Genomic DNA, 27,253 nt, shown 5'->3' with positions numbered 1-27,253 from the left:
GAATGCGTATTCCATTTGAAGACATGTTAATTACCAATTAGCAATCCATTTCTGACATAATGTGTACTTTCATCGATGTTCCAACTTTGAAGTAAGATTTTTATACTGGACCAAACTGAAATGGTATATTTGAAGATTGCGAGATTATATTGTGCTGAAGACTTCGGCATCTCTAGGCAGTCGTGTTCCCAGTGATATTTCACTTTACTGTAATGATTTATAATACATGTCTGTTAAGATGTAGACACAAGGAAATGCAGGTGCTGGATGACAAAAAAAAAGACACAAAGTGCTGGGATAACTCAGCAGGTCAGGCAGCATCTCTGGATTAGTCTGAAGAAAGGTCCCGACCTGAAATGTCATCTATCCTTTTCTCTCCAGAGATGTTGCCTGACCTACTGAGTTATTAGACCGTATTGTGTCTTGTGTCTGTTTGTTAGATATCTTATACTGAAACAGAGTGGAGGCTATTTATAGAGCTTCCTTGATGTTCCCGACATATCCCATCCCATTTTCAAACCAGGCCAATATGTTGGCTTCACTGCTCAGTTATATTTCCTAATCATTCAGGGATTAATAACTGAGACAGCTGAGTGCACACAAATTGTGATAACTCATCATTTAGCCCAGTTTGCTGTAAGACGAGTGAGGAATATTGGCCAAGACATCAGAAGCATTCTGATCAAAGCCATGTGTATTCACTTGAACAGATAGATATAGCCTTGGGTGGTGTTCATCTTAAATGAGATACGTTTGACTAGCACTGAATTGACAGCCTAGATGACATGTTTTTAAACCTTCAACTTTCTCACTTGGTGCAAGGGTGCTGGAGAATGAAGTTTTTATCTATTCTTCTCACAGGCAGATGTTACTGGTGCCTTTGATGCCATTCCTCATGCCAAGTTAATAGAAGTAATTTCAGGCATACTGAATCTTGAAGTACCAGAGAACTATTGTATCCGAAGCTATGCAAAAATCTGGGTGGATGCTGTTGGACAAGTTAGAAAGGCATTTAAAAGACAGGTAAAGAAGTTTTGTTTTCTGTGCTTGGGTCTTAGTTAGGGGAGGTGATCTAACTTCCTAAAACAGCTGCTTGAAAATGCATGATATATAGTTAAATTGGCCTCCTCTAAATACTGAAGATTGACAAAAAATGATGGAGTAACTCAGTGGGACAGGCAACATCCCTGGAGCGAAGGAATGGGTGATGTTTCGGGCCGAGACCCTTCGTAAATATTATTTTATCACCTGTCTCTAGAACCTAGGTTCAGGTCACTTAGAAAGATTTAGCCTAAGGGCAGCGCGTTATTTTATCCAATCTTATTTGCATTTGCTGTGAATTAAAATGAAGTTTTATAAGTCCTATGTGTACAGCTTCAAATGACTAGCTGCCGTATCTTTGCTGGTTTCCCTGTCCCTGTGAGTAAAGTGAAGAGACAGGCGGTCAGGAATCACTCAAGTCAGGCCATTTGATCGACAAAGCCTGTATGCATTGTTTTCTCCAAGTGTCACAATTTAATCCCATTCATATTACTCTTTTCCAGGAAGTCATTGCTTTAAAAGGAACCTACTTAAAGCAGCTGACTTGTACCCATACTGCAAATGTGATAACTGAAAATTGAGTGAGGAGTATCGGCCAGTGTAGCAGGAGAGGTTAATTCAAAGCCATGAGAATCCTTGCATTCATTTGAACAGAATGATATAATGGTTGTTTCCATAAAATCTGTGCCTCTTACTGTTCAGAGTTATGAAGCTTTGCACATTATCTGTGCAAAGGATTCTTCTCTTCATTTGTTTTATTTTGTATCACTGTTGTCGATTCTGTCGTGTTTTCAGAAGTGAACTCTGCTGCCTCCTTCTCCTTATGCACTAAAAGGATACTTAGTCCCTTATATTAAAAAAATAATGCTGGAAATACTCTGCGTGTAATGCATTGCCAGCGGAGAAAGAATTAGAGTTCAGAGACTCACCTCAACCAGGAAATATCAGCCTTACAACCCAGTGGTGTGAACATTGGTTTCTCTAATTTCAAGTAACTACTGCATTTCTTCTCTCCCCTGCCCCCTCCATCCCAGTTGTCCTACCTATTCCACTGGTCGCATCCGTGTTATAGCACTTTCTCCAGCCAACAATGGGCCTTTATGGGCTCCACCCCTCCTGACGTCACCTGTTGCGGGCTCTGAATTGTTCTGGCTTTTTCTCGCCTCCAGTTTCTCCCCCCCCCCCCCCCATCCCAACTCTACTTTTTGTCTGTAGAAAGGTTCTCACCAAAGCATTACCTACTCCTTATCTCCAGAGGTGCTTCCTGACCTGCTGAGTTACTCCAGCATTTTGTGTCTATCTTCAGGAAAGATTAATGATGTTTTATTAACTTCCTTCCAACTTTTTGTGGTCAAAGGTCATTGACTGAAAAATTCTCTCTGAAGAACAGGATCGTTGCCTATCCATTCCTTCCACAGATGCTGCCTGACCCGCTGATTTACTCCAGCACTTTGTTTCATGCAGGATTCCAGCATTTACAGTTACTTGTGTCAGCATTTTCTCCCTTCAATTTTCCACTTGCAATTCTCTTTCTGCTTTTTTTAATTAATCAGAAGAATGTATAACATTTGGTGTTATGTTGAAAGTGATCCGTTTTCATGAATATGTTGACCTTTACGTTTTCTGATCCAGAATTCTTCGGCAAAGTTTATCACAGTCACATTTTGACCTGATTGGCTACATTGATAAAGTCGCTTGTGATTGTACAGGTTTATTAGATTCAGATTCAACTTTATTGTCATTGTGCAGTGTACAGTACAGAGACAACGAAATGCAGTTAGCATCTCCCTAGAAGAGCGACATAAATACGAGCAATAAATAAATCTATTTACGTGCAAACAGTGGGATTTTTTTCCCCTGGTGGGAGGAGCGTCCGGGGGGGGGGGGGGGTGATTGGCAATCACCGAGGTACAGTGTTGAGTAGTGTAACAGCCGCAGGGAAGAAGCTGTCCCAGATGGTAGGAGGATAAACAGTCTGTGGTTGGGGTGAGAGCAGTCCTTGGCGATGCTGAGCGTCCTTCGCTGACAACGCTTGCTTTGGACAGACTCAATGGAGGGGAGTGAGGAACCAGTGATGCGTTGGGCAATTTTCACCACCCTCTGCAGTGCTTTCCGGTCGGAGACAGAGCAGTTGCCATACCATACTGTGATACAGTTGGTAAGAATGCTCTCGATGGTGCAGCGGTAGAAGTTCACCAGAATCTGAAGAGACAGATGGACCTTCTTCAGTCTCCTCAGGAAGAAGAGACGCTGGTGAGCCTTCTTGACCAGAGTTGAGGTATTGTGGGTCCAAGAGAGGTCATCAGAGATGTTGACCCCCAGGAATCTGAAGCTGGAAACACGTTCCACCTCCATCCCGTTAATGTGAATGGGGGTGTGCGTGCTGCCCCTAGACTTCCTGAAGTCTACAATGTGCTCCTTGGTCTTCTTGGAGTTAAGGGCCAGGTTGTTGTCAGCGCACCATGCTGCTAATAGCTGGACCTCCTCCCTATAGGCCGACTCATCGTTGTTGCTGATGAGGCCAATCAATCTATTAAATAACAGAAAACTGAGATATGCTTACATGTAGATTTTATACTTGTGGTTGACCAAATGAACCAGATAAGTTTGTCAAAATATTTAATTCTGATTGGTGAACACTCGTTAATATCTTATCAATATGCACTGAACCATTCCATTGATTTCATGTCCTTCCAACAGTTCAATAATTCTGTAGTGATGGCTGCATCACCTACATCTTTTTTTCACTTGTGTGAACTAAGAGTTAAAAAAATGTGAGAAACTGCCTTTTAAAACCGGATTTTAAAGTTACCTCATCATGACATTGATTTCCACGTCTTTTCACCTATTGGTTTCTGACCAACCTGGTGTCCTTTATCAGAACATTGGTCCATTACAATTATCTCACATTGATTTTTCTCTGCATTAAATGAATAGTAATGAAACTGTTGCTCTTCTGCCTAATATATTCAGGTTTCCACTTTGATGGATCTAATGCCAACCATGAAGGAATTTGTATCTCATCTACAGCAGCAATGCTCGTTGCAAAATACTATACTGGTCAACCAGGTAAAGAAGCAAGTCATGGTTAGGTTCATCTTTTCAATGTACATGTGTTGCACTTTGTTTTTACCCAGGAAGGGAAAGGTCATTTACCTTTCATGCCATTATTTGTTCAAAACCACTCATTGAGATTCAGTCCTATTGTTTCCATGAGTGCACATTGATTCTAACGATGTTGAATGACCACCTTAATTTTTTTGTTTTTTTAATCTACTCTGACAAATCTAGTGTTATTTCACACACCTGTTGAATGTGACATGTACCTGTTGAATGTGACATGTACGTATACCCGAATAGTTGCCTCAACCCTTATCTCATAGTTGTTCTTTAATGCAGGGCTTAACGTTGGATCCGAACTCTCAAGATGTGTTCACTTACTTCAAGCAAATGATCAAAAGCAACATTATCAACATAGGAGGCAAGTAAGTGAAATATTCTGGGAAAATTTGATTGACTTGTCAGTTTCACCATTTCATGAGCTACATGCGTTCAGAATGATTCATTTATAGTGAGTGCACTTAATCTGCAGGCAAGGTGGTATCTGTACTTTGCTGCTTGATGGTCAAGATAATACAATGTCCCATTATCCGAGACTTCAGTATTGAGTGCTACTCTATATGCACTGTTACCAAGGTAATCCAATCCAGGTTATTCCTTTAGTAAAAATAAATGATTGCAAGTACCTACGCATGCGTGAGCTGTGGCACTCAAAATGGCAATTTGCACTTTAAAAGTGCTAAACGAGTTTGTTGAATTTATGCTAATATAGCAATTCCACTGCACCATAAGACATTTCTATCAACAGGACTGGATGCTGCCACCTTATTTTCATGCTTGGGGACCTTTGCATCCTGATTAAAATAACTCGCATTACTGCCAAGAGATGCATACAAATGTGGGGAAAAAGCAGAACACATAGGAAAACCCCTTTCTAGTTAGCTCAGTAAGGATCTTAAGAAGCATTCAATATAGCCTGATACCAGATTGCATAAAAGAATGGGGCAGATAATACTAATTTTGCCATTTTCATTTACTGCAAAAGAGGTAAGGTCAAGCTCAAATAAAATGTAGCCTTGTTTTGAAGCAGAGAACTGTGAATAATCTAGTGAAATCTATTGAGGGAGTGCAGCGTAGGTTTACAAGATTAATTCCCGGAATGGCGGGACTGTCATATGCTGAGAGAATGGAGCGGCTGGGCTTGTGTACTCTGGAATTTAGAAGGATGAGAGGTGATCTTATTGAAGCATATAATTATTAAGGGTTTCGACACGCTAGAGGCAGGAAACATGTTCCTGATGTTGGGGGAGTCCAGAACCAGGGGCCACGGTTTAAGAATAAGGGATAAGCCATTTAGAACGGAGATGAGGAAACACTTTTTCACACAGAGAGTTGTGAGTCTGTGGAATTCTCTGCCTCAGAGGGCGGTGGAGGCCGGTTCTCTGGATACTTTCAAAAGAGAGCTAGATAGGGCTCTTAAAGATAACGGTCAGTGGATATGGGGAAAAGGCAGGAACGGGGTATTGATTGGGGATGATCAGCCATGATCACATTGAATGGCAGTGCTGGCTTGAAGGGCCAAATGGCCTGCTCCTGCAACTATTGTCTATTAATTGGATAATTTGCCATCGGTGAGGTACTGCACAAACTCAACCTTCTCAGTTAGCAATATTAAATAGTTTTATTCCATAGGGGCAGGTAAAATAGTTAGTCTCTTCCATTCCCACAATTAATCTGTCATTGTTCCAAGTACCTTCAAACAGTGGGAAAGGTCTTTGGTCCTCTATTGAATTTTTTTGTTTTCATGAAATGATTCCACAAATATTCCTTCAAAAAGTGCAAAAGCATTTAGCTTAGCTTAGCTTCGAGACACAGTGTGGAAACAGGCCCCTTCAGCCCATCGTGACCATGCCGACCATCGATCGCCCATACACTATGTCCTACATACTAGGGGCAATTTACAGAAGCCAATTAACCTAGAACCCTGCACATCTTTGGAATGTAGGAGGAAACCAGAGCACGCAGAGAAAACCCATGTGGTCACAGGGAGAACATACAAACTCCGCACAAACAGCACCCAAAGTCAGGATCGAACCCGGGCCTCTGGCGCTGTGAGGCAGCAGCTCTACCACTGTGCCAAAGTGCTGCCCTAATTTCCTCACCTTGGAAATCAAAACTACAATATTCCAAAATGTATTAATGAATATAATTTGGATGTTTTTATATAAATTAATTTTGTGCATATTTAAAATATCTGCCAAGTGAACGAGAATGCAATTCAACCTCAAAAAGGCTCATTTTGTTGTACCAGGTATTATGTCCAGGGCTGTGGAATACCACAAGGTTCTCTGGTCTCAGCCTTGCTTTGTAGCTTGTGTTACGGCGATATGGAGAAAATGTTCTTCAGTGGAATTCAGCAGGATGGGTAAGTACTTTGTTCCTGATCCCTAAATTTGGATTTTTTTAAAAAATGTGCTTAACATTTCTGACTACATAGCCAAAGATCTAATGTGGAAAAAAATTACTTTTATGTTTTTGAAGATGGCTTTCATTTTCAGCTTTCCTTTATTTTCCATAGGTTGATGCTGCGACTGATTGATGACTTTTTGCTGGTTACGCCACATTTGTCACTTGCCAAAAAGTTTCTAAGGTACGTCAGACAGAGCAGTAATTGGGAGCTGCAAGAAGGATATTTGTTGATTCTGTGTACAACATGAATGTTGATTCTGTGTACAACAAAAGACTGGAGTGGAATTTTAATTCCATCTTGCATGTTTTCTGACTTTAGACAGTGATGCATCAATCCTGAAGAGACCAGGGACAGTCAAGTGGTTGATTGAACATCCCAGCATAACATCCACTGTGAATGTTCATTAGTTGCTATGTTGCAGATGACAACTTACTTGAAACAGTAACCTGGTGTAGTCCGGCCAAGTTCTAAATTGCAGAGATATTACTGGAATTGGAAGGAAAATGTTCATGTCCCAAGTGGGTAATTGGTAATGTGTGATCTTCAGATCAAAATGGTGATGCCATGGACTTTATGGTGATATGGGGAAAAAGCAGGAACGGGGTACTGATTTTAGATGATCAGCCGTGATCATATTGAATGGCGGCGCTGGCTCGAAGGGCCGAATGGCCTACTCCTGCACCTATTTTTCTTTTTAAAGGAGGGTACTTTACATCTGGGAGAGTTGATGTTGCACCAGTTATCAGATTAGTTAGTGGATGCTGATTAACACCTCTGGAGTTTATAGTTTGGCTGGATAGATTTTATTGGTGGCAGTTGCTATCAGTGGAGATTATAGTGGACTCTATGGACAGTAAATGACCTTAACTACCTAATGATACAGCTCCCCAAATAACGTCAGTACCTGTTAGATGTTAAAGTGTTTAAGAAGGAACTGCAGATGCTGGAAAATCGAAGGTACACAAAAAAGCTGGAGAAACTCAGCGGGTGCAGCAGCATCTATGGAGTGAAGGAAATAGGCAACGCGTCTGAAGAAGGGTTTCGGCCCGAAACGTTGCCTATTTCCTTCGCTACATAGATGCTGCTGCACCCGCTGAGTTTCTCCAGCTTTTTTGTGTATCCCCGTTAGATGTTACGTTGACTGAGCTGTATGGCCAAGCCAGTTGAATGGGAAATTTATCACAAGGATTATGGGGCCTGATTCCTACCTCGATAAAAATAAAATGCTTGAATGTACTTTGTGCGCAGGAAGGAGGAAGATGGTTCCATATCAAAGCAAACAATGGGGAGGAAAAAATAGAAAATTAATTCACCAAGTCAATCACTTAGCATGTGGGCATGAAACGTACTTGTTTATTGCTGATGGTTCTGTAGAGAACTGGCAGTGAGCCATTATTGAGGAGTCACTCTTCCACTCGAATCTCTCCCTATAGCTCTATGGCTCCACTGAATTCACTCCCCTTCTTTCATCTTCTGATACTCTTTTGTCTCATTTTCTCCTCTAGTTATTGTCACTATCTCCATCCATCTGCCAATCAGCCCCCATCACCTGCATCCACCTATCACTTGCCAGGCTTTGCCCTTCCTCCACTCTTTTTCAGCTTTCTTCCCCTTATTCTATCAGTCCAACGAAAGGTCTATATACTTCATAGATCCTGCCTGACCTGCTGAGTTCTTTCAGCACTTTGTAGTCTCTTGTGTCTCCATAGTTTATGACATAGTGATGGATTTTTCTTTTTCATTGATATGAATTAATGATTTAAGATGACTGAGAACATTGTACTGAATCATTATGTGTTGATGTTCCTTCTTTATCAAGGATTCTGGCCACAGGCATTCCAGAGTATGGCTGCTTCATAAGCCCAAATAAAACAGTTGTCAACTTTCCGCTTGATGTGGACCTTCCAGCCTGCAGTGGGGCCAGATCATTGCCAGAACACTGTCTCTTTGCATGGTGCGGTCTGCTATTTGACACACAGACACTGGAAATCTACTGTGACTATTCCAGGTGGGAGCTTTATCATATCAGACTTGTTCACAAAGGGCCAGATTCTGAAGCTGCAAGTTAACAGTCATGAGCTGAATTATAACTCTAGTTACATAAGTTACAGGGTTGAACTCAATAGAAAATTAAATTGACATCTTTAAATGGCTGCTTTTATTTTGTGTAGTGGCAGTGGGGAAATGTAGGGAGGTACTGTGTGTAAATGTTTCCATATATTGAATTAATCCTTATTTATAAGTTCATATGTTCGTGAGTCAGAGGAGCATAATTAGGCCATTTGGTCCATTGAGTCTTCTCCACCAGTCAATCTTGGCTGATCTATCTTTTCCTCCCAACCTCATTCTCCTGCCTTCTCCCCATTTCCTTTAACACCCATATTAATCAAGTACCTGTTAATTCTGCTTTAAAAATACCCAAAGACCTGGTCACCACAACCTTCTGTAGCAATGAATTACCCAGATTCACCATCCTTTGACTAAAGAAATTCCTCCACATCTCCTTTCTAAAGGCATGTCCTTTTATTCTGAGGCTTATTCTGCCCTCTGGTCCGAGACTCTCCCTCTAGTGGAAACATTCCCTCACATTCACTTTATTCAGGCCTTTCATTATACAATGTTTCAATGAGATCACTCCCTCATCCTTCTAAACTCCAGCGAGTACAGTGCTGTCAAATTCTATACGTTAACTCAGTCATCCCCAGGAACATTCTCGTAAACCTCCCCTGGACCCTCTCCAACGCCAGCACATCTCTCCTGTATGGGGCCCAAAACTGTTCACTATAGTCCAAATGCAGCCTGACCAGCGCCTCATAGAACCTCAGCATTACATTCCTGTTTTCTATTCTAGTCCTATCAAAATAAATGCTAGCATTGCATTTGCCCCCTTACTACCGATTCAACTTGCAAATTAATGTTTTGGGAATCTTGCACCAGCACCCCCAACTCCAATGTCGGAATCCACTCCCCAATTAGAAAATAGACTACGGCTTAATTCTTACTATCAAAGTGCATGACTGCACACTTTGCTTCGTTGTATTCCATCTGCCACTTCTGTGCCCACTCTCCCAACCTGTCTTGAGTCGTTCAGCTGACTCCCCGCTTCCTGTACAATACAATACAATACAATACAATACAATACAATACAATACAATACGGTTTTATTCGTCACATTGCACATAAAGTGCAAGTGAAATGAATTTGTCAGCAGCGGAACAATGATAAAGAACACACAATACACAATAAAAAAAATTAACACAAACATCCACCACAGCATTCATCACTGTGGTGGAAGGCACAAAATTTGGCCAGTCCTCCTCCATTTCCCCCCGTGGTCAGGACCAGAGTCCAGAGTCAGTCCAGGATCGGCTCTTCCTCACCGGAGACCGCGGCTTTAGGTTGGTGTAGGCCGGCGGTCGAGATTTAAAGTCCCCGCCGCAGCCAGAGGCACCGCAGACCGCAGGGCCGGCGGTAGAAGCTCCCCTCCAGGGGTGATGTTAAGTCCACGCCGGGTCCGCGGTAGAAGTTGGCCGCGGGCCGGCGGTGGAAGCTCCTTCTTCTCCCGGGTCCCCCGCGAGGGATCCCGGGCTGTAGACGTCGCGCCAGCTGGAGCTCTGCAGACCGCGGCTTCAGACTGCCGGCTGCCGCGGGCCAGCGAAACGGAGCGCTCCCCTCCAGCGAGCCCCAACGAGGGCTTGCCCATTCCACGCCGAGAGTCCACGCTGCGCCCGCCACTGAAGCCCCGGGCGTGTCTCCGGGAAAGGACGCACCGATCCTCGTTGTTAGGCCACGGGGGAGGCGACCTGGAAAAAGTCACCTCTCCGTGGAGGAGGCGACCAAAACGGTTTCCCCCTCATCCCCCCACACCACCCCCCACACAAGACACACAAAGAAACACAAAATACATACTTTAAAACATATTAAAAAAACAAAAAAAGTTGAAAAAAACGGACACGCTGCTGACAGGGCGCCGGCTTGCAACGCCCCCACCGACCACTCTCCCTCTACACCAATTTGACCAAAAAGCCATCAATTCCATCATCCAAATCATTAATATACAACGTAAAAAGTAGTGGACCCAACACTGACCACCTGCAGAACATCACTAGTCATCAACAGCCAACCAGGAAAGGCCCACTTTATTTCCATTATTTGCCTTCTGCCATTCAGTCAATCTTCTATCCACGCTAGTATCTACCCTATAATTAGATTAGATTAGATTAGATTTCCTTTATTTTCATTCAGACCTTTCGGTCTGAACGAAATGCTGTTGCCTGCAGCCATACATGTAATAATAACAACACAATAAACACAAATTATCATCCACCACAGTGAGTTCACCAAACACCTCCTCACTGTGATGGCGGCAAAAGTCTTAGAGTTACTGTCTCTTCCCTCCTCTTCTCCCTCTGCGCCGAGGCGATACCCCACCGGGCGATGGTATCAGTCCCGCGGTTCAAGCTCCGCGGCCCGGGGGTGGTTGAAGCTGCCACCCTCCAGTCCAGCGGACGCAGCTGTTGCAACGGGAGCTCTAGGTCGCCGCCGCCAGAACGCCGCCTCAGCCGCCGGAGCACCGTCTCCGCCCCGCACCGGGCCGCCCACACGGCAGCGTCTCAGCCCCGCACCGGGCTGCCCCCACGGGAGCGCCTTCCGGCAGGGACCCAGGCCGCTCACACGGGAGCGCCTTCCAGCCGGTAGCCGTGCCGCCCGCACGGGAGTGTCCCAGCCCCGCGCCGTCCGCCCTCACCGGAGTGCCGAGTCGTGCCGCTACCCGGACGTCGCCACAGCTCGAAGACGGCCAGCCTCGCGTTGATGAGTCCTGGCTGGCTCTACCTCCGGACCCTCGAGGTCGATCGCAGGTTGGAGGCCGCCAGCTCCGCCATTAGGCCTCAGCGCAGACGGGGGAAGAGAAGGGGGATACGACAAAAAAGTCGCATTCCCCCGAAGGGAGAGACAGAAAGCCCTGTTCCACCCCCCCCACACACATAACACCACCTAATAACCAACAAATTTACTAAACTAGACAAAAAAAACAACACAAAAAAGTAAAAACAGACAGACTGCCGGCGAGCCGCAGCCGTATCACAGCGTCGCCACTTCCGGTCTGAATACCGTGGGCTCTCATCTTGTTTAGCAGCCTCACGTGCTGCGCCCTATCAAAGGCCTTCTGAAAATCCAAGTCAACAACATCCACTGATTTCCGGTAATAATTACCTCATCTACTGCATCCGCTGCTCTAGATGTCAGCTGAATTACATCGGGGAGACTAGCGGAGGTTGGGTGTTCGCCGAACACCTCCGCTCAGTCCGCAATACCCTACCTGAACTCCCGGTGGCTCAGCACTTCAACTCCCATTCCCAATCCGACCACTCTGTCCTGGGTCTCCTCCATTGCCAGAGTGAGCAACACCGGAAATTGGAGGAACAGCACCTCATATTCCGCCTGGGTTGCTTGCGTCCGGATGGCATGAACATTGAATTCTCCCAATTTTGCTAGCCCTTGCTGTCTCCTCCCCTTCCTTAACCCTCGAGCTGTCTCCTCCCATCCCCCCACCCTCGGGCTCCTCCTCCTCCCTTTTTCCTTCCTTCTCCCCCCCCCCCCCCCCCCCCCCCCCCATCCCCCATCAGTCTGAAGAAGGGTTTTGGCCTGAAACTTCGCCTATTTCCTTCGTTCCATTGATGCTGCTGCACCCGCTGAGTTTCTCCAGCATTTTTGTGTATCTTCCACTGATTCCCCTTTTTTTATCCTGCTATTTACTTCCTCAAAGAATTCCAACAAATTTGTCAGGCAACATCTCCCCTTCACAAAACCATGCTGACTTAAGCATATTTTATCGTGTGCTCCCAAGTGCTCGGAAACCTCATCCTTAATAATGGGCTCTAAAATCTTACCAACCATTGAAGTCAGGCTAACCAACCTATAGTTATCCATCTTTTACATACCTCCCTTCTTGAACAGTGGAGTAACGTTTGCAATTTTCCAATCCTCTGGGACCACTCTTGACTAGTACTTCTTGATAAATCATTTCTAATGGTTCAATGGTTTCCTCACCAAGGTACAGTGAAATACTTTTTTTACATAGAGATCAGCAAGACTATCACCATACATAAGTACAACCCCCGGTGAGTACAGAATGTACAGAGCAGCTCCCAATGCAAGAGGTGCCATTTTGGGGCCATTTTACAGTCCCAGCTACAGCTGGCCACAAAGGCCCGTTGCAGTTGTCTCCTCCATGCCCGCTGTCCCTCAAACCGTCGCCCCTCTTTGTGCATGGACCTCTTCAGCCCTTGTTCCCATTTTCATTTCAGAAGTATTCATTGAAATTTTTGCATTGGTGTTAAATAGTAATTTCACAGGATCCATCACCCTTACTAATTGTTATTTAAATTGTAAATAATTAGTATACTCAGGGCTCTCGCTTAACTTTTTTCCCCTGTTGCCAGCCGGGCAACCTTGGCAGCTTTTTAGGTGCCACATGACAGTTTAGGTGGCTTGCATGACGTGTGCGATAATGTGCTCGGACGAAGTGCGTAGTTACTTTCCACTTCCAAACAAAAATGTGGTTGGATTATTCAGCGTATGATCAACCTGTGTCAATAAATCCTGAACCATGGTAACATATATGCGTTATAGTTGTGAATGTTGCTCATTAAATAACTACAGTACTGATACTCCATATTAAGGGCATTGATTTGCCGTAAAAATGAATTCTTTAATAACGTGTCAACGGCAGCAGTGACAATCGAACGCTGCGGTTTTAATGTTTCACGTGTTCACAATATAATTAATCCATCTTTATAGATTAAAACAGATATTAACATTGGGAATTAAAACACATTTGATTGCATTCCGTTATCAAACATAGTCAATGTTCGCACTGAAGACATTTCCAGGACAATAGGGTCAGGGAGGGGTGTGTGTGTGAATCAGTACGAGGTGAATAGATGGCGGGGGGAAGAGGGGGGGAAGGGGGTTAGAAGGTTGGTTGGAGTAAGTAAAATTGTGAGGGGAGAGCACGAGGGATGTCAGTGGTGTTGAATGGGGGGGTTCAGTACGGGATGGATGGGGGTAGACAAAAGTGCTGGAGAAACTCAGCGGGTGAGGCAGCATCTATGGAGCGAAGAAAATATGCAACGTTTCGGGTCGAGACCCTTCTTCAGACTGTTCCCCCCATTCTTCTTGAATGGGAGGATCAGTACAGGATGGATGGGGGGGGGGGGGGGAGATCAGTGCAGGATGAATGGGGGGGGGGGGTCAGTACAGTGTGGATCGGACGGTCTGTGCAGGATGAATGGAGGATCACTACAGGATGAATAAGGGGAAGGTGCAGGGTAAATGGAGGGTAGGTCAGTACGGGATGAATGCATGGATTAGTACATGATGGATGGGGGATCAGTACAGGATGGATGGAGGAGAAGTGCATGATGGATGGGAAAGGGGTAAGTACAGGGTGAATTGGGGAACCAGTGTAGGATGGATGGGGGGGGGGGGGGTGGCGGCAGGAGAATTAATGCGAGGTGGATAGGGTGATCAACGCAGGATGAATAGATTGGGGGGGGGGGGGAGATGGGGAGGGGAGCACAGGGGATGTCTGTGAGGACTGAATAGAGGCAGGAATGGGGATCAGTGCTGGATGTAGAGGAGGGGTCCCAGGATAAGGGGGAGGGGGCGTATGAGAGAGAGAGAGAGAGAAGGGGGCGAGGTGGGGAGGAAGGAGGGTCAGCGCTCCTCGGACAACATCGCCCCGCTGCCTTGGCCGTTGGGATTTCCTCGCCACCGCCTCCCTCCTCCGCCAGCCAACAGCAAGGTGCGGGGCCAAGCGGTGCAGCTCAAAGATCCCATAGCTATAGGATCTTTGGTGCAGCTGCTTCAGAAGTGTCGGAGCGAATGACGGGTCCCGCACAGCAGCAGCAGAGGTCGCGACAGCGGCTCCATCTCCTCCTCCTCCCGCACCTCGCCCGCCCTGATAGCGGCTGCTGCTTGTAAACCCGCTAAAGCGGCCTTTTCACGGGGCGAGTTGACGCAAGATGTCACCAGAGTGAAGAGGTCGTGGTCCAGCACGAGTCTCGCACGATATAACGGCAGTAGATAAAGAGTTCCCACGGTACTCGGCATTTCTGCTATTTGTGCGAGTGACTTGTCCGTTTCCCGAGCTTTCCCGTTAAATCTTGAATGAACATCGTAAACTACACGTGACACAAATGATGTAACTTTTTTTTTCACACACTATATATATCCTCCCTTGGTTGAATTGGCTCATTTGGAGACATATTTTACTGTGTATGTGGGAGACACAGATGGACTGAGCACAGTACCTCGGTCTTACTGTGTGTGGGAGAGGGGGAGAAAGAGACGTACACTCACAGAGGCAGAGTCTCTCAGCCTGTGTAAGAGGGAGGGAGAGAGAGAGAGAGGCACACACAAGGTGGATGTAAAATCTCACCTGCCTGTTTCAGTGACAGACACCCGCCGCCAGTAAATGAAGACACCCCCATCTGTCTCCCCCTCCTCTCCCTCGACTCCCCCACCTTTCCCTCCCAACTCCAGTCCCGTCCCGACCCCCTGGGAAACTGAATAGAGCAACAGTCAACTGCTGCCTGTGCGCTGATATGACAATAAAGGCTACTTTACTTTACTGAGTTAAAGAGTTCCCACGGTAGACTGTAAAACTGGGACCCTGGTTCTGGACTCCCCCAACACCGGAACCCTTCTTCAGACAGCCTAATCGGAATTGAGTCTGAAGATGTGTCTCGTCCCGAAACATCAGCTTTTTTTCTCCAGAGATGCTGCTTGACTCGCTGAGTTACTCCAGCTTTTTGTGTCTGTCTTCGGTTTAAACCAGCATGTACAGTTCACTCCTTACACGGGTCTCTGTACAACATTGATTGGTAGCGTTCCGGACCCCTGGACCCGAGGACTCCGACCTGTATCTCTCAAAGAAGTACATGTGAAAAATTTCTCACGGACCATAAAAATGTGTAACCTTTCAGTAAAGTCCCTTTTAAAGATTAGTTATTTTCTTGAATCTCATTAACATAACTCATGAATAAGTTGATGACCATATGCGGATGCAAATCTTTATTTTTATTTATTTTTTAAATTCAATCCCACATAAGATAATTTTTACTCACCTTCTGTTCCCTCTGTCCAGCTTCCGGGTTCACCGTTCGCAGGAGTTCCCACGGTACCCGCAAGAGTTATTACGGATATCGCACTGGCCACTACGTTCATATAATGTTGCAATACTCAACCACAAGTGTACAAGTCAATCTTGGAGAAATTCAAACTTTCTTGAATTTTCTCCCGAGTGACCAAGTTACACGATGACCTGCCGTTAGCGCTACGGTGGTCCACGGTGGTCCACGAATGCCGCACTGTTATCGCACGAGGTTCCCACGATGTTAAACTCCGGTTAACTCTTGCGTCAAGTCGCCCCGTGAAAAGGCCGCTTAACAGCGCTTTAAAAAAAAACCCTCCCGCACGCCGAGGCCTCCCCCTCCCCCCCCTCCTCCCGGCCTCGGCGTGCGGGAGGGTTTTTTTTTAAAGCGCCGTTAGCGGGTTTACAAGCAGCAGCCGCTATCAGGGCGGGCGAGGTGCGGGAGGAGGAGGAGATGGAGCCGCTGTCGCGACCTCTGCTGCCGCTGTTCGGGGCCCGTCATTCGCTGCGACCCTTCGTCACCCCGCACCTAATATCTTTCCCACGCAATACAGCCGTCACTGCCGACACAAAACGTCGCGTTCCTTTTCTCCTGATACGCTGCCTGACCCGCGGAGTTACTCCAGTTTTTTGTGTCTACGGTACAAACCAGTATCTGGTTGCCAAGCCGGGCAAAATGACTCGGTGTTTAGGTTGCCCAGCGGCGCTTTGAGTGGTCAGTGGCACCCGGGCAACCATTAATTTCGAGCCCTGATACTGCCGATTCTATAGGATGACTAAGATATTCCTCTTGTCCATGGTAAAAGCAAACCTTCTTTGCTAACTGCTCTGTTGAGGACGGCGTTCCTATAAGTTGTGGTTGTTATAGTTTTCTGGATGAGGAAAATTCTTTAACCATTCAATGATGCTCACTATAACTTAATTATTTTCTTTAATTTAGTTATGCAAATAGTTCCATCAGATCAAGTCTTACTTTCAACTGTAGTTCGAAACCTGGACAAAATATGAAAAAAAAGCTATTGGCTGTTCTGAAGCTGAAATGTCACTATATCTTCCTGGATCTGGAGGTGAGGTGTGATGTGCCTATAAAAATGGTACAGTTTTATATCAACTACTTTTTCTCATTCGACTTTCTTGCTGTTCAACCTGCTTTCTATAAGATGTAGAAACAAAGAACTGCAGATGCTGGTTTATACAAAAACAGTTGCCTGACCCGCTGAGTTAACCAGCACTTTTTATCCTTACGATATGATTTATTTTTTCCATTAAACACATCCAGTGCCTTTGATACCAATTGTTTTACCCCTACAAAGTAGGTGCTGTGTTGTGGTAGAAGTGCCTTCTGATATACATTAACACAGGGGATTAAGACTGAAAATTGTGTCAGGGTTTTGCTGCCTATCATTTGCTGACACCATTTTGGATAAAGTGCTTGTTAATCATCCTGTCCAGCACTTGAAGTTGGCTCACCTATTAAACATGAACTGGAGTCTTATGAGTTTTTTAATTAATTGGTAACTTTACTTGCTTACAATGTGCCTTACTGGGTGGCCTTGCAAATTGTTTTCAGTAAATTGCTTCTTTAGATAGCTTGTATCCGGAGGTGACGCCTAACTGCCGGTATAAGATATCTAAACAAGCAATTCACTTGCAAATTGTTTTGAGTACATTTTAAGGCCTGAGACGTAGCTAAAGTACAAAATGAGAAAACTGGTCTCCAAAATTCCCTCAGCTGTGCTTGGTATCTGTCTATATTACTAAATCTCTGATCTTGACCGCTTTTAGCCTACTGTGCTGCGATTTCCAACAGAACGCCGCCACCTACGGCCGTCATTTTTGGCCACCTCGCACAGAGCCCCCCTCCGCCTTACGGGTGTGGAGGATTTTTCCCATCGATGACAAATCAGAAAGATATTAATGTTTTTTTTTAAATCACCATTCTCTCTGCTGCACCTGGGGAGGGACTATAAAACCAGGAAGTGGTGTGCCTCACTCACTCTCTGTAAGATGGATGAAGCCAAGGTTCACGTCTCTCTGAGCTCTGAATAACACTGAACAAATGTCTACACAACTGTGAGTACCCTTAATGTGGTTTGAAAATGAAAATATGGTTTGTTTGAAGTAAAAAGGCACTGCCTGCAAATGGTTGTTTGGATGCTTTGGCTTGACGTTGAAAGGCACTACTTACTGCAAATGGTGGCATGAAGTTGAAAGGCACTACTTACTGCAAATGGTGGCTTGGGTGCTTTGGCTTGAAGTTGAAAGGCACTACTTACTGGAAATGTTGGCGGTGGATTTGGCTTGAAGTGGAAAGGCACTTCTTACTCCAAATGGTGGCTTGGGTGCTTTGGCTTGAGGTTGAAAGGCACTACTTACTGCAAATGGTGTCATGAAGTTGAAAGGCACTACTTACTGCAAATGGTGGCTTGGGTGCTTTGGCTTGAAGTTGAAAGGCACTACTTACTGCAAATGGTGGCTTGGGTGCTTTGGCTTGAAGTTGAAAGTCACTACTTACTGCAAATGGTGACTTGGGTGCTTCGCTTAAAGTTGAAAGGCACTACTTACTGCAAATGGTGGCTTGGGTGCTTTGGCTTGAAGTTGAAAGGCACTACTTACAGCAAATGGTGGCTTGGGTGCTTTGGTTTAAAGTTGAAAGGCACTACTTACTGCAAATTGTGGCTTGGGAGCTTTGGCTTGAAGTTGAAAGGCACTACTTACTGCAAATGGTGTCTTGGGTGCTTGGCTTGAAGTTGAAAGGCACTACTTGCTGCAAATGGTGGCTTGGGTGCTTTGGCTTGAGGTTGAAAGGCACTACTTACTGCAAATGGTGGCTTGGATGCTTTGGCTTGAAATTGAAAGGCATTACTTACTGCAAATGGTGGCTTGGGTGCTTTGGCTTGAGGTTGAAAGGCATTTACTGCAAATGGTGGCTTGTGTGCTTGACTTGAAATTGAAAGGCACTACTTACTGCAAATGATGGCTTGGGTGCTTTGGCTTGAAGTTGAAAGGCACTACTTACTGGAAATGGTGGCGGTGGATTTGGCTTGAAGTGGAAAGGCACTTCTTACTCCAAATGGTGGCTTGGGTGCTTTGGCTTGAGGTTGAAAGGCACTACTTACTGCAAATGGTGGCATGAAGTTGAAAGGCACTACTTACTGCAAATGGTGGCTTGGGTGCTTTGGCTTGAAGTTGAAAGGCACTACTTACTGCAGATGGTGGCTTGGGTGCTTTGGCTTGAAGTTGAAAGGCACTACTTACTGCAAATGGTGGCTTGGGTGCTTTGCTTGAAGTTGAAATGTACTATTTACAGCAAATGGTGGCTCGGGTGCTTTGGCTTGAAGTTGAAATGCACTATTTACAGCAAATGGTGGTTTGGGTGCTTTGGCTTGATGTTGAAAGGCACTACTTACTGCAAATGGTGGCTTGGGTGCTTTGGCTTGAAGTTGAAATGCACTATTTACAGAAAATGGTGGCTTGGGAGCTTTGGTTTAAAGTTCAAAAGGCACTACTTACTGCAAATGGTGGCTTGGGAGCTTTGGCTTGAAGTTTAAAAAAATCACCATTCTCTCTGCTGCCCCTGCTGGAGGGAGGGGTTGGTACTATAAAACCAGGAAGTGGTGTGCCTCACAGTCTCTGCAAGATGGATAATGCCAAGGATCACGTCTCTCTGAGCTCTGAATAACACTGAACAAATGTCTACACAACTGTGAGTACCCTTAATGTGGTTTGAAAATTAAAATATGGTTTGTTTGAAGTAAAAAGTCACTGCCTGCAAATGGTTGTTTGGGTGCTTTGGCTTGAAGTTGAAAGGCATTACTTACTGCAAATGGTGGCTTGGGTGCTTTGCTTGAAGTTGAAAGGCACTACTTACTGCAAATGGTGGCTTGGGTGCTTTGTCTTGAGGTTGAAAGGCACTACTTACTGCAAATGGCGGCTTGGGTGATTTGGCTTGAAGTTAAAAGGCACTACTGCAAATGCACTTACTTCCTGTTTGCACTGTATATTGATTTTAGATAAAACGCTACACTTACGGCTGTGATTTTTGGCCATCTTACTCAGTCCCCCCTCCGCTGAGCAGGTGCAGAGAATTCTTCCCATCAATGAAAAATAAAAGTGTTATTGGTGTTTAAAAAATGTTGAGAATCTCTCTCCTGTCAATCACGCCCTGAAAGCCACACCTTTTCCGGTGGGAGGGGGAGGGGTTATAAAACCCGGAAGTGTGGGTGTGGCTCAGTCTCTGCATGATGGGGGAGGGAGAGGTCATGACTGTCTGAGCTGTGAATCAACTGAACACACTGAATGTCTACTGAACTGTGAGTTTGGTGTTATGTGTGGTTTTATGGTGGTTTCACCCTGCATGAAATGGTATGAAGCTGCATTTGAATTTGGTGGCCTTGGACCCTGCTTGAAGTGGAATAAAACTGCACTGAATTTGGTGGCCTTGCACCCTGCTTGAAGTGGTTGGAAACTGCACTTGAATTCGGTGGCCTTGCACCATGCTTGAAGTGGTTGGAAACTGCACTTGAATTTGGTGGCCTTGCACCCTGCGCATAGTGGTAAGAAACTGCACTTGAATTTGGTGGCCTTGAACCCTGCTTGAAATGGTAGGAACATGGATTTGAATTTGGTGGACTTGCACCCTGCTTGAAATGGAATTTCAAGGAATAGTCATGAGTCAACTGCCAGCCCACCAGCCGTGAGTGAGCTGCCAGCAGATCAGGCTTGAGGGACTGAGTTGCCACCCCAAGAACCCATACCAGCACTCCAGAAAGCCCCCCCCACTGGCCACCAATATTGGAATTGGTGGAGAGGTGGAATATTGCGTCGGGGGACCAGCCCTCCCGTGTGAACATGGGACCCAACGGGTCCCACTTAGTCTAGTAGTTAATACAATTCCACTTCTGTTTCAAAACTTAGTGTACTTGCCCAGATAAGAAAAGTCTGAAGAAGGGTCTCGACCTGAAACATCACCTATTCCTTTTCTCCAGAGATGCTGCCTGACCAGCTGAACAGCATTTTGTGTCTAACTTAGGTGTAAACCAGCATCTGTAGTTCCTTCATACACAAGAAAATTGCAATATGCTTTGCAATGTTCCTGTCAGCAAATATCTAGATACGTAGACCCATTTGAAATTGCTCACCATGTATTTTAAATTTATGCAGGTCAATACACTGAGAACAGTTGCCATCAATGTCTATAAGATATTTCTTCTCCAGGCATACAGGTACTCTTAAAAGTGGGATAACTTTTGGTTAATTTTATTGCTTTAAACTGAAATGCACTCTTAACATATATAGTTAACATATACAGGGAAGGGCCCTTCAGTCCACCGAGTTTGTGCCGAACATGATGCCAAGTTAAACTGTTGTCATTTGCCTGTTTATGATCCATATCCCTCTCTTCCCTGCACTTCCATGTGCGTATCTAAAAGCCTCATAAATGCCACTCTCGTATTTGCCTTTACCACCATCCCTGGCAATGCATTCCAGGCCCCCACTACACTCAGCCCCGCACATATCCATTAAACTTTCCCCTTCTCAACTTACAGCTATGGCCTCTAGTGTTGGACATGTCCACCCTGGGGAAAAGTCATGACTATATTCCCTAACTATAGCCCTCTTCATTGTATATACTTTATTTATATCAAGCCACTCCACAACCTCTGACATTCCAGAGGAAACACTCCAAGTCTATCCAACCTCTCCCTGTATCTGAAAACCTCTAATCCAGACAGCATTCAGGTAAACCTCCTCTTTACCCTCTCCAAAGCCTCCACAACTTTCCTGTAATGGAACGACCAGAACTAAATGCAATATTCCAAATGCAGCCTAACCAAAGTCATGTCCAAAGTCCTGTACAATGACTTCCTGACTCTTATGTTCAACACACTTTCTTCACTACTCTTTCTACTTGTGCTGCCACCATCAGTGCGCTATGACCTTGGTCTCCCAGAATCCTTTACTTTCCCCTTGAGTTCAGCCTCCCAAAGTGCATCACCTCACACTTGCTCGGGTTAGACCTCATCTGCCATTTCTCTGCCCATTTCTGCTGCTGATCTATATCCCATTGTAACTTCATAAGTTGCAGGAGCAGAATTAGGCCACTCGGCCCATCAAGTCTACTCCGCCATTCAATCATGGCTGATCTATCTTTCCCTCTCAACCCCATTCTCCTGCCTTCTCCCCATAACCCCTGACACCCTTACTAATCAAGAACCTATCAATCTCCATCTTAAAAATATCCATTGACATGGCCTCTCCAGCCTTCTGTGGAAATGAATTCCATAGATTCACCACCCTCTGACTAAAGATCATCCTCTGATCTTCTGACAGCCTTCAACACTGCAACTCCTCCAATGTTGGTGCCATCAGCAAACTTACTCACAAACCCATCTACAATTAAAGGGTCTCGACCCGAAACGTTGCCCATTCCTTCGCTCCATAGATGCTGCCTCACCTGCTGAGTTTCTCCAGCTTTGTCTACCTCACATTTATGTCTAGGTCATTTAAGTCTGACCACCTTCTCTCGACCTGAAAATGTCTTTGGGTATCCCTCTTTCCTAGTTCTGACGAAGGATCTTCAACCTGAAAGTGTTTCTCTGTCCATGGATACATTACCCACTGCATATTGCCAGCACATTTTGTTTCCAGTTTGCACATTACAAGGTTCTATAAATAGAAAAAACATTCTGAAATGTAATGTTTTATGCAAACTTGTTGTAATGTACCATGTTAACTGTATCTTAAGACTTTGCATGGTTTTTAAACACCAGAAAAATAAATGGATTTTGTTTTCTTTCACTAGCATGAATCCTAATTATTGGCAACTGTCCATATCAGGCAACTACTATCACCAACTTGCCATTCTGTAACCTAATGAGAAGGAGCAGCTCCTGGTGTATTTTTGCTTTTATGTTTTACCATCCCGCAAATGGTACAGAAATAATTTGATAATGAGTGATCATTTTTACTGATGCGGTGATAAACTCTGCTCTTTGAAGAGTGCCCATAGGATATTTTCATCCACCTGGGAAGAGAGAGGGCCACAGTTTAGTTGTTTGCGTCTTAACAGAGAATTTATACACCATCACTGTGAGATGATTGAGGGACATTTGCTGCTCCATTGATTTGACTTTTCTCTCTCACATGGCCAGATTCCATGCTTGTGTTTTGCGGCTCCCCTTTGGGCAAAAAATAAAAGACAACCCTTCGTTTTACCTTGATGTCATCTCAGACATTGCGGCTTATTGCTACACCATCCTTAAAGCTAAAAACCGAGGTGAGAGTTTTAAACTTATATAAAGTGAAGGGTAGTTTGTGAATCAGGGTTATCAGGAATGCAGGGTTAATATGTTAACCTGCTTATCTTTGCAGCATTTATACAGCTGTTTTCCTGTAGCTGGCCATTTTTCATGAAATGGGATGGGGTTTTATCTCCTCCAGAATGGCTGCATTGGTGAAAATATAAGGGTGAAATATGTCTCAGACCACTTAACTTTGCTGAAGCCTCCACATTCTTAAAAATAGACTGTTTAACACCTGGTAGAAGGTAAATTATGTTAATGTACTTCATCAACTTTAATTTATATGCATGATGGGAACAGGAACTAAATTAACCAAATTCATTCAAAGATATTACTCTGAGAACAAAAATAATTGAATCAGTATTTTTGCACATTTTATTCAATGTTTACCTTGCACAAGTCTGGGACTTTGTATAATGATCTCAAGATTAATAAAATTATTTACTCAAGTCATTGAAAACACAAGGAATAACATAGATGCAAGCACAGTCATTAATTTTGTTTCATATACTATTGCATGTACTATATTGCAAAGACCCATCTGTTTCCTGCTTTCTTAAAGAATAGTTTAAAAAAAAAATCTTATTTTCTTTCCAGGGATTTCTTTAGGTTACAAAGATGCTTCAGGCCCTTTTCCTTTTGAAGCTTCCCAATGGCTCTGCTTCGGTGCATTCGCCATCAAACTGTCCAATCACAAGTCTGTTTACAAGTGCCTACTGGGACCTTTGAAAACCTGTAAGTAAATATTGGTGAAGATATATCGCACCATCATTTGAACAGTGTCTTAATTTTGCATTGCTTTCTCCACTATCATTTGGAAAATATGGTGGATGGAAATTAAAAGTTCCAGTTACATATTAAATTAAACAATCTGCTAAGTAAAGGCTGAGTATGTCTGTTCAGTATTATTCACAAATTGCCTCCCAGATATTGATAATCTATTATTTTTACTCTAGACATCATAGAATTATACAGTGTGGAAGCAGGAGCTTTGGCCCAACTTGCCCACACCGGCCAACATGTCCCAGCTACATTAGTCCCACCTGCCCACGCTTGATCCATATCGCTCCAAACCTGTCCTATCCTTGTACCTGCCTAACTGTTTCTTAAATGTTGGGATAGTCCCAGCCTCAACTACCTCCTCTGGCAGCTTGTTCCATACACCCAGCCCTCTTTGTGTGAAAAAGTATCCCTAAGATTCATACTAATCTTTTCCCCTTAACCTTAAACCTATGTCCTCTGGTCCTCGATTCACCTCCTCTGGGCAAGAGACTCTGCACCTACCCAATCTATTCCTCTCATGATTTTATACACCTCAATAAGATTACCCCTCATCATCCAAGGAGTCCCATCCTACAAAGGTTGGGGCTGAGTTGGATGATCAGCCATGATCATATTGAATGGTGGTGCAGGCTCGAAGGGCCGAATGGCCTACTCCTGCACCTATTTTCTATGTTTCTACGCACACTCTCCCTACAGCTCAGACCCTCTAGCCCCAACATCCTTGTAAATCTTCTCTGTACTGTTTCCAGCTTGACAACATCTGTCCTATAACATGATGCCCAGAACTGAACACTATACTCTAAATGCTTAAAACATTGTTTAAAACTGATGGGACAGATAGAAAGTAATTAAGAAAGTCCACGGAATAAAACAAATAAGCACCAGTGATAGAACAGACCTGTAAGGCAAAACTGAGTTAATCAATACTAATACTGAATAGTAGAGCTAATAGGACTTGATGTTTCAATCCCTGTAATAAGTCGGCACCCTTGCACTTTGCAGCGGGATTGGAGTGGTGAAAGGTAGGGTAGGTACATCATCGGGGTCGTCAGGTGGGCACCCTCTTTCTTTGATGTTTCATTGATAAGCCCACAACATCTCCAGAGGGCTCAACGGTGATACCTGGCGTCCCAATTACACCCCCCTCAATTCCATACCCTCCTGTCTTCATCTTGCAGCCCAATTGTTATCTCTCCTTTTGATCTAAAGCCAAATGCTGCTTTTTTCTGCAGAATTTGATAATGACTTGATTGCTTGTTGGAGGGAGCGACCCCTCACCCCCATTTTCTTTAATAGCCTGGCAACAAATCCCCTGCATCCCACTTCGACAGGGAAAATCTTGGTCTTTCAGCCATTCTGGGCTGCTTCAGTTGTCAGTTCAGAGTACTTCCTCTCATAAGCTTCTTGATGTCAAATTGATGTTGTTGGGGTGAGATTGGTGGGATGTCAGTGGGGAGAAAAATCGGGTTCATCTTTTAACTCATCAGTGTGGATGGTGCTGATGTGTCCTTCAACCTTCTTTTTTGATGCTTTCAGGGATCCGCTTTTCTCTTTTGTGAAAATGCCTTTCACAAACTTAAAGGGTTCTTTGTAGATCTTGCTTTTTCCTTTTTGCGTTGTTTCCTTACATTCTCCGCTCTGCGCAGCTTCGAGAGCCTCTGTTTTAGGTTCTCTTGAAGGAGATTGATGCCCTCCCTTTCTTCTGCTGTTGCTTTTTTCCACGCTTTCCTCAGGTCTCTTCTTTCTTTAACAAGTTGTTGGATTTCCTGGAGACAACGGGACTTGGGGGGAGGAGGCCTATCTTTTCTGCTGATTTGTTCCTTCTCACCAAATTTCCCCTTTCCATAGCTGTAGACTAGATCACCCATCTTCTCCAACTTCTTTTCTGCTGATCCCTTGATTCCACTTAAGATTAAGCTCACATCTGCATTGATGATTTCCCACTCCTTGATGTTAGACTTTGGCCATTTCACCAACGGCTTACGTCCTTGCATGTTCTCCACTTTATGTTGTGCCTGGTTGCGTCTTGGACTGTTGCCTGAAACCTCTGCCACATCCTGGATATGCTCTGTGGACTGTGGATTTCTTCCTGCCGCTGAGTTTAATCTGACTGATTTGACCTTCCTCTTGACAGAATCTGGCCAATGCGGGGCCCTGGGTTTGGGATTTTCAAGCATTTCTTCTGTCCCTGATGAATTTTGAGACCACGAGTCGGTGTTACTTTAGTCCAGCCACACCTACAGGTCTGAAGAACGTGTCCAGCTGCTTGTTTTTCAAGAGTTTTGCCACTTACCTGATTCAATGTCATGCCCGTTCCAAGGTTTGTTACCGGGTGGTCAGTCAATGAGTCATCTTGCGCCCCCACTCTCGCAGACTCTGGGGGTATTCTTCTCTTTTAACTTTTTGTAGCCAAGTGAGGGTGGCTCTTGTGCCCTAACAAGGTGACGGAGCCAGCTGTCATGGGTAGCTAACCCATAACATCCCCGTTGGGGTCTATTTCCTCCTGTCAGCTGTCTCTCCAAGCTGTCATACAGTCTTTCCCTTGTCGTCAGCTGCACTTTCACAGCAGTCACTGGTTTTCCCTCCAGAAGATCAGTAGAGCTAATAGGACTTGATGTTTCAATCCCTGGAATAAGTCGGCACTCTTGCTATTTGCAGTGGGATTGGAGTGGTGAAAGGTAGGGTAGGTACTTCATCGGGGTCATCAGATGGGCACCCTCCTTCTTTGAAATGAATTTGTTCATTTCTTGCTTTCGTCCATGCACTTGAAAGTTCGTAATATATTATATTGTTTTTTAATTACTTTTACATTGTGTTTATTTAAGTCGGTGGAAGTGAAGTTGAATTGTTGGGATACGATTTTGTGTCAACAATTGAATTGTTGGTATACCATTTGTGATAAAGAATGGTTAGTAGCTGTATTCATGGCTGTAGCTGTATTCTCATTCACTGGGAAGTACATTTTCAATTCAATTCAATTCAATTCAACTTTATTGTCATTGCACAAATACAAGTATAGGTACAACGAAATGCAGTTTAGCGTCTGGTCATAGTCATAGTGCAAGATAGTAGAAGTAAAAATAAAAATACAAAGTTGGCATACAATAAAAGTAAAAAAAAAAAAAAATACTGGTTAACAATGTGTGGATTGTGGATGAATTAAAACTGATACATAGGCACCGACTTCCATTTTTCACCACTTGATTTCTAATATCCTCAAAAAAACCTCCAACAATCTTGCCAAATATGATTTCCCTTTCATTTTGAGTGTACTTGATTGTGTTACGATTTTCCAAATGTCTGCCAACATTCCCTTAATGATGGATTATAGCATTATCCCCAAAGATAAATGTTAGGCCAACTGACCTGTAGTTTCCGGCATTTTGTCTCTTTCACGAATAGTGATGTTACATTATGTAATTTTTCAATTCTCTGGGG

The 27,253-nt window shown here is 44.4% G+C and overlaps 1 protein-coding gene across 2 annotated transcripts in view; it reads left to right on the top strand.

Moving 5' to 3' along the window:
* Positions 1–27,253, top strand: part of tert (telomerase reverse transcriptase) — a 77,084-nt gene that overhangs the window by 38,552 nt on the left and 11,279 nt on the right. The window contains exons 6-15 of one of the 2 annotated variants that reach the window (XM_033049356.1): positions 862–1,023; positions 4,015–4,110; positions 4,441–4,526; positions 6,413–6,526; positions 6,680–6,751; positions 8,391–8,579; positions 16,669–16,795; positions 20,892–20,953; positions 22,883–23,007; positions 23,630–23,767. In XM_033049356.1, coding sequence (XP_032905247.1) covers positions 862–1,023; positions 4,015–4,110; positions 4,441–4,526; positions 6,413–6,526; positions 6,680–6,751; positions 8,391–8,579; positions 16,669–16,795; positions 20,892–20,953; positions 22,883–23,007; positions 23,630–23,767 — 1,171 coding nt within the window. The remainder of the gene's footprint in view (positions 1–861; positions 1,024–4,014; positions 4,111–4,440; positions 4,527–6,412; positions 6,527–6,679; positions 6,752–8,390; positions 8,580–16,668; positions 16,796–20,891; positions 20,954–22,882; positions 23,008–23,629; positions 23,768–27,253) is intronic. The other variant, XM_033049365.1, reaches the window with a different exon arrangement.

The sequence above is a fragment of the Amblyraja radiata genome, chromosome 2, assembly GCF_010909765.2.
Source record: "Amblyraja radiata isolate CabotCenter1 chromosome 2, sAmbRad1.1.pri, whole genome shotgun sequence".
Classification (NCBI taxonomy): Eukaryota; Metazoa; Chordata; class Chondrichthyes; order Rajiformes; family Rajidae; genus Amblyraja; species Amblyraja radiata.
The sequence above is the reverse complement of the archived record's forward strand: the minus strand, read 5'-3'. Positions and strand labels throughout refer to the sequence as shown.